Source organism: Protomyctophum parallelum (assembly GCF_964188405.1).
Source record: "Protomyctophum parallelum genome assembly, chromosome: 19".
NCBI classification, from domain to species: domain Eukaryota; kingdom Metazoa; phylum Chordata; class Actinopteri; order Myctophiformes; family Myctophidae; genus Protomyctophum; species Protomyctophum parallelum.
The window spans coordinates 24,423,656-24,431,983 of NC_139717.1; the positions used below are offsets into that span (position 1 = coordinate 24,423,656).

Consider the following 8,328-nt stretch of genomic DNA (forward strand, 5'->3'; position numbering starts at 1 on the left):
TCTGATAGTGGCCAGACCTCCACTCTTACAATTAAGAACGTTATTGCTCGTGATTGGGGTAAGTACCAATTGCTACCATAACTTTTAATGACCAATCACAAGCCAATATCTGTGCAATGCAGCCACAGTTCATGATAAGTTTGAATAATACAAAATGAGTTGTGTTCTGACTACTTCACTATGACTACACACACACACACACACACACGCACGCACGCACACATGCATGCTCACCTTTCTCTGCCAATTGTGCCATAGTAATAATAAAATAAAATGTTGCAAATGTGTCACTACTATTTCACATTGTACTGATTCATCAACTAATTCAAGCTTAATTTTAATCTCAGGGGATTATACATGTATCCTGGAACTTCGAGCAATGACATTCGTGCAGAACGGACACATGGATCCTGATGTCATCAAAGAAGCTCCCAACATACGAGTCAATAGCACTGACAACATCCCCTGTAAGATAGGTCATACGCAAGACCTTAGTTGTTGCGTGCAAAGTCCCTATAAAGTCCAGTGGAGGAATGAGGAGGAAGTGGACTTACCTTCAGGTAAGAATGAATTGGCGAGGCACATCGGTGTCTTCCAGCCGGAACCAGTCTTTCTCTCTTGCTCAACTTCTTGTCTCTACTCTGTCTTATCTAATAAAGCATAATTTAGTCTTACAAAAGGAAAAAATAATGGCTCATCACAGTGCACTTCTGGGACTACTATAAAAGCTATACACACAGCTGCCTGTAATTCACCAATATGATTAAATGTTCACAGATAACCAAGGTCAAGAAGATAATTTCTGCATCATCTATAAGTACATAATTCGTATCTGCGAAGGTGATGTCGAAAAACACTTCACGTGTTATGCGACTGGGACCATTTATAAAAAGACAACAACTCTGAACATCTTCAGTGGGAGTAAGTCAAGCAATTTACTGTCTGCAGTTGGCCTGGGGTGGAAATTCAACCCAGGAGCTTCCCACCATACCAATAGGAACATTTGTAATAGAGATTGTATTATTATTATTATTATTATTATTATTGTTGTTGTTGCAGTCATACAATTTGCATGGAAATAACTGGATTCTTTGCACTTGGCACAAGGTCATACATGTAATGATGAGGATTATGGTAGTGGACGAGAAGGAGACATATCAGAACGAGCATGTGATCCTGGCCAGGTTGGAAAAATAAGCGCCCAATGTCTCAGTGGACAATGGAAACTTCTGGAGGATAGTTGTACTGTAAAAGAAATAGCAGAACTTCTGACTGAATCCCAGGTAAAATAAGCCTTTTTTAAATCTTTATAGGGAATAACACCACATGAAGGGGAATCACTTTCACCAGTGGTTCTCAAAATGGGCTCTGAGGACCCCCAGGCGTCCTTGAGGGTGTTCCAGGGGATCCCCACCAGTGAAATGAGTTAATAAATCTGTTTAGCCACTATAACCCTATACACAGCGGATATTTGAAAATAGCTGATCTACAAGCTCACAACACGTTGGGATGTTACTTGTTGTGAAGTTATAAGTCAGCTACTTTAAAAAAAATAACTTATTTTTGGAATATTTGTTGAAATGGTTTAACAACATTTATCTTGTATGAGGGTCTTTGGTACAAGATATTTCCAGATGGGGCCCGGTCCACTGATTATTAATTTGGGGGGTTTGACATTTGGTAACAGTACAGAACCACTGGTAACAGAATGTTCTTGGTTGGTACCATGCAATTGACATGTTTGATTCTTTTAGGGTTTGGTTTCGGAGACAGTTCCAGCATTTGTGGGGAATCTAACTAATGTGGCAGAAGCACATCAAACAGAAATTATTGGTTCGAGTGCAACCATATCTGCTATTATTGACATCCTGGACAACATTGCATATGTCGCCGTTGATGTCGATGAGATTGTCATGACGGTAAGCGGTGGAAAGAAATCCCCATATAGGTTGCTATATGCCTCGCAGCCCTCGCCTCAAAAATATACCTATTAAGGCCTATTAAAGAAAATATATAGAATGTTATTATGGAGTAGGTGAATGATTCTTACTTTCATGGTAACCTAATAATCTCAGCTTAATGAAAATAAGAAACACTAGATGTTAGTCACTAAAACACCCAATTGAGAACCACAGGAGAGCTTTATTATGTCACATTGTACTTTGCTTACAGTATTATGCAATATTTTGTAGCTTAAAACAAGATAAACATGTTATCACTCTAACAGAGAAATGCCGTTTTGTCTGCAGGATATCCTGAAAATAGTGGATGTCGTCATTGATGAAGCAGCAACAGAATCCTGGTCCATTTTAAACACCAACAAAACCAGCTCACATGTCAGCTCAAAGTTTCTAATTTCAATGGAAAGTATCATCGACTCCTTGGAAGGGGAGTTTAATATATCAACCAAACTCATTCTGCTGGACAGAACAAGATTCAACAACTCGTACCAGGCGGACATTAACTCTAGTGTCACCATCAACATTCTAAACACCAGTGCTACCAACCTCTTCATTACCACCATTGTCTTCGCCCTCAACAGCATCCTACCTCCCAGGAATGCCAGCTTCAACTCCAGCAGCTTCAATACCACTAGCAACGAAACCAGCTATGAGAACACCATCAATGGCAAAGTTCTGATGGTCAAGCTGAACACCACGGTTGAAAATGTTATAATAGCTTTTGACAAACAAAACACGTCGTTGACATTGAGCCCACAGTGCGTCTTCTGGAACTTTTCACTCTTTGATAACCTCGGCGGATGGGACCACGAGGGGTGTGCTTTTGTGTCAGACATAAATGATACCGTCACCTGTAACTGCACCCACCTAACCTCCTTCTCAATTCTTATGTCGATTGACATTCCCCCAGAAATTAAAGTTTTACTGGACATAATCTCGTACATTGGCGTAGGAATATCAATAGGATGCTTGGTCATTTGTCTCTTTGTTGAGATAGTCGTTTGGAAGGAATTGACCGGAAACAAAAAGACCGGAAAAAACCAAAACAAAAAACCAAACAAACTTTTACACATGCGTCATGTTTGTATTGTGAACATTGCAGTGTCTCTGCTCAAGGCAGACATCTGGTTCATCATTGGATCAGCAATTGCTGACAACCCCCTTGAAAATCCAGGGGAAGATTACAGAGTTCCAGTCGCTCCATGCCGCGCAGCAACATTTTTTATACACTTTTTCTACCTTGCCCTGTTCTTTTGGTCGCTTGTGAATGGCCTTCTCCTGCTTTACCATCTCATCTTCGAGTTCTCCAAACCGTCTAAATCAACCATGCTGGCCTTCGGTTTCTGTTTGGGCTATGGAGGCCCTTTAATTATAGCAGTCGTCACCATTGCCTCTACAGCGGGCCACAATGGCTACATCAGAGAATACAACGCTTGTTGGCTAAACTGGCACAAGACGAAAGCCCTACTTGCGTTTGTGATTCCAGCCTTGACCATTGTTCTTATAAACTTCATAATTCTAATGGTGTCCTTGTACAACATTCTGACTGCTGGCCACACAGATCAAAAGAAATGTGTAATTGTCATCGCAAAATTCTTGGCCTGTTTGATTGCTTTCATTGGAATTACTTGGGGTCTGGGAGTGGGAACTATGACAGCTCCAACGAATATTGGAATCCATATTGCCTTCGCATTCTTCAACTCATTACAGGTAACTAAAAAACATATAGGCTAATTTTCCTACTTATATTGATCCCAAATTACTTGCCATGGGATACATTTTGAGGGGTGCTAGCCCCTCCAATGCCCAGCTTTGTGTGTTTGTGTGAATGTTAGCGATGATTTGATTGGCTGATTTGATTGCGGATAAAAAGAGGGAAGAAAATTTAAGATGCAAATTGTGATTGTCCGGAATCAGATGTATGATGATAAGAGCGCCCCTCACTTCACACGGGTGTGATTTGTCAGAAATGCCCCTGTTGTCCAGTTTCCCTCCTCTCTATCACAGTCTCGTAAATCATGTTTTGGGGTGAGCATTCGGTACAACTGCCAATCAAAGTGACTGTACTGGCCAATCACAGTGCGTCTTTTCCGGTACTTGGCTAAACACATAACAGTATAACATCTGTTTAGCAGACTGTGGCGGCTCATGTGGGACAACCAAGGCATGGATGTTTGTAATGGCAGCTAATAACACATTCATTAAACAAGCAAAAACAAAAAAACACATTTGACCGCAACAAATTGCATAAAAGCAATATTACTTATTGCCTCCGCTCTATGCTATGAGGTCTGCTGGGGAAACTTCAATTCCGCAAAGTTATGGCAAGAGCTGTGACATTTTTAACAAAGTAATTTATTGGGCAAAAAAGGTCACAAACAAACAGTTTGGGCATGAATTTATAGGCCTACTATACATTACTATACTGATGTATACAACCATCAATAAAACACTTTATTTATTTCATTCAGGGTTTCTGCATTTTAGTGTTTGGGACACTGATGGATCCAAAGGTATGTTGTAGTATACAAATAGAACATACACTAATGCAGATGCATACTAAACTATATTCAAATAAAACATTTGAAAAAAAGTATGTATTTTATGTTTGTTGTATAACATTCAAACACTCTGCCTACAGACCCGAAAGGCCTTTTTAAAAGTAAGTCGAGGACGTGCAGGACGTACAGGCACCGTGACCGGCTCCTATCGAATAACAGTAAGTGCATTTGAAAATCATTAGTTTTTAAAACCACAGTTAGTTCCACTAGCATCAGTTTGCCATTTGACTTTTCTTTTGCAGTTTTCCCCCATTTTCTTCAAATTTCTTCGCTGGTGTGAAATTGGCCTAATGTGCACTGTCAACCAATAACAACCAGTAAGACGCCCTGGCTGAGGGCGAGAAGCGACCTCGCCCTGAAGGGCAGGGTCGTGTGCAAACTGGCGCTTTGGCATGGGGGGTCAGATCAACATATGGAATGAATTCTGTACTGGCCATATATGGAGCGTGTCTTGAGTGTTCAGGGTTTGATGAGGTCAGATCAACCTATGGAATGTCAGAACAGGTCAGCTCCATATATGGAGATCTAAGTGTGGCAGCAGGGGCAGTGTCTTGAGTGTACAGGGTTTGATGAGGGCCCAGGTAGGGCCAGGCCAAACTTTTCGAGTTTTCGATGAGGTCAGTGCCGTGATCTTCATATATGGAGATAGCCATATATGGAGACGGCCATATATGGGGCATCAACCATTATATGGAGATGGCCGTATATGGAGAATCGACCATACAGTATATGGTTGTGTGACGTGTCACAAGGTGTGATGTCACGAGGCGTCATGAGCTGACAACCATATGAGTGTGACCTGACTGACGGACAGGTTTTCATAGTAATTTGCGACCTACAGTTGCAATTAACACTTCTTTGACTGTGTTGACCTTGGAAAAATTTAGAAAAAGATATCTGAATATGAATTGAAACATAAAAGCGATGCCATGTGGAATGCAGGTAGCCAAGAGGCAAAAGTAAAGTAAAATGCCAAGCTATTGCACCTCACACCAGATGGACTAAATTATAATTATAATCTTAGCTTCTGGACTTCCACAAGGACATACAAATTGATGTTACTATGAGAATTTTGAGTGTTTCATTCTCCACTAGTAACCCTCCCGACCAAACAGGCACCCAGAACAACCAGTAGGAGGCGCTAGTGCACAGACAACTAACTGTCATGGACACAAGTGAAGTGCCTCTTTAATGATGGTGTCGGCTTGCATTGTGTGAACACATCCTTCTACCCTAATATAAATCCTTATACCCTAATATAAATCCTTCTACACTAATATAAATCCTTCTACCCTAATAGAAATCCTTCTACCCTAATAGAAATCCTTATACCCAAATAGAAATCCTTATACCATAATAGAAATCCTTCTACCCTAATAGAAATAAATCCTTCTACCCTAATAGAAATCCTTCTACCCTAATAGAAATCCTTCTCTTCTACCCTAATAGAAATCCTTCTACCCAATCCTTCTACCCTAATAGAAATCCTTCTACCATAATAGAAATCCTTATACCCTAATAGAAATCCTTATACCCTAATAGAAATCATTCTACCCTAATAGAAATCATTCTACCCTAATAGAAATCCTTATACCCTAATAGAAATCCTTATACCCTAATAGAAACCCTTCTACCCTAATATAAATCCTTATACCCTAATATAAATCCTTATACCCTAATATAAATCATTCTACCCTAATAGAAATCCTTCTACCCTAATAGAAATCCTTCTACCCTAATAGAATGGGGGCCGTTTATCCATTCCTCCTTCTCCTACCAAACCACTCCGTTAGCACACATCTCTCCATGCACAAAAGATCCTGCACGCCACCCAAATCCATATGCACTACATCGCTTCCCCACAACTGCCATATTTACTATTTACAAATACACAGCAGTACAGTACAGTACAGTACAGTATGATAAGGCACAGCACAGCACAGTACAGTATGGAACAGTGCAGTAGCATACAGTATGGGACAGTATTGTACAGTTCTACAGTACCTTATAGTACAGTATGGCACAGTTCAGTATGATACAGTACGGTCCAGTATGCTACAATACGGTACAGTACGGTACATTATGGTACAGTATGGGACAGTATTGTACAGTACCGTATAGTACAGTATGGCACAGTTTAGTATGATACAGTATGGTCCAGTATACTACAATACGGTACATGCGGTACATTAGGGTACCGAATCGTACAGTACAGTACAGTACACTATTACTATGAGAATTTCGAGTGTTTCATTCTCCACTAGTAACCCTCCCCACCAAACTGGCACCTAGAACAACCAGTAGGAGGCGCTAGTTTACAGACAACTGTCAAGGAAGTGAAGTGCCTCTTTAATGATGGTGTCGGCTTGCATTGTGTGAACACATCCTTCTACCCTAATATAAATCCTTCTACCCTAATAGAAATCCTTCTACCCTAATAGAATGTGGAATGCAGGTAGCCATTTGCGTGTGGCGCTAGGATGAGCGGGCTGAAGGCCCGCGGAATTCTAGTTCTTATAGTTACTGGTCCATGTTTTCCATACAGAGTACAAGTCGTGGTACAAGTGGTGGTACTTCCTTTGGATTCTCTGGATTCTCGGACTTGTTCAGGCAAAGGCGAAGTAAGTTGCATCATGTTTAATAATAATAGATTCACTGATCTAAATTACTGCTGACCCCTATTGTGAGTGTTCTGTTTCAATATGACAGATTCAATAGACTATGTGATGAAACAAATGGGAAAGACTCAATATTTAAGTATCAAGTTTTCTTTTATTTTTTTGTATATAGGCCTATAAGCGTATATGTCAACAACTTAACAGATGAGAAATGGGAAAATGGTCTCCCCCTAACTTTGGGTTGCAGATTTTGTGAAGGATACTTCTGGCCTTTGCAGCATATTTTTTAATTAGTTCTGTTCAACATGACCATCAGTACTTGAGTGTCATAATCTTTTTGGTTGTGGCGGCATTGAATTATCTTTAACATTGAATCTATACTACTGCTTGAGTGTTTTCTTTACCACGTCACTAAATTGTCAGGTGTAAAGGAGCAACTTGGACACTCAGGCATGAAGGAAGCATGAGTTCAAGTCCGTTGCTCTCCCCTTGTCCCCATATATGGGGACTAGGTTGGTGGAGGGTGTGTAGAGCCCAGGATCACATTAGATGATTGACACAGGGGTGAAAAATGGGTTACAAAATTGTGGGATAAAAAATATATTAAACTAAATTATTTAGAGCATTCAAGCTCACAATGGATATGAGGTTCTTCAGGATCATGTGGAAGGCAAAGTAAAAAATTGAAAAAATGGGAAACATTTGGAATATTTTTGAAACATTTTAACAACACAAATATTGGCCGTAGCCATGCACACATTAATTTGGGGGTCCTTCATGTCACAAAGAAGTTTGAGAACCACTGATAGATATTTTGCAGATTGAATGAGGCATTTTACTAAAACATTTCTTGTTCTCCAGATATCGACCATGTGTCAGGAGCCAACAACACAAGCAGTTCTGTTCCGACAGAAAATCAGGGGCGGCCTTAAGGATCGGGAGGCCCCGTTCATGACGTCATAATTTTAATAATTAATTTTGTCAGTGTGTATTATTAAAGCATGAACAGCATACACAGCCAAGTAGAAAATACACAAAAGCAGCTTGCTTGATTAAACATTTTTTTACTTTAAGGTATAACTGGAAGGCAGCATTGGCTATACACAATGATGCAATCGCAACTGTCAGCGCTGCTAGTGCAGTGAGTGCACACACTGGGAAGTGGGAACAATTACAACCAAACAACAC

The 8,328-nt window shown here is 40.2% G+C and overlaps 2 protein-coding genes across 2 annotated transcripts in view; both read left to right on the forward strand.

Moving 5' to 3' along the window:
* The window catches only part of LOC310876871 (adhesion G-protein coupled receptor F1-like), a gene marked incomplete at its 3' end in the record, with an annotated part of 284,448 nt that extends 276,376 nt beyond the window's left edge, over positions 1-8,072 (forward strand). Inside the window, exon 6 of the mRNA XM_083790522.1 lies at positions 8,002-8,072. Within this exon, the coding sequence (XP_083646648.1) occupies positions 8,002-8,072 (71 nt within the window). The remainder of the gene's footprint in view (positions 1-8,001) is intronic.
* LOC310876364 (adhesion G-protein coupled receptor F1-like) lies at positions 2,361-6,001 on the forward strand (the record flags this gene model as incomplete). The annotated part of the gene is made up of 3 exons (XM_083789891.1): positions 2,361-3,671; positions 4,433-4,474; positions 5,972-6,001. 3 exons carry the CDS (start codon positions 2,361-2,363, stop codon positions 5,999-6,001), a joined length of 1,383 nt encoding a protein of 460 aa, XP_083646017.1.
* Positions 8,073-8,328: the final 256 nt, after the last annotated feature.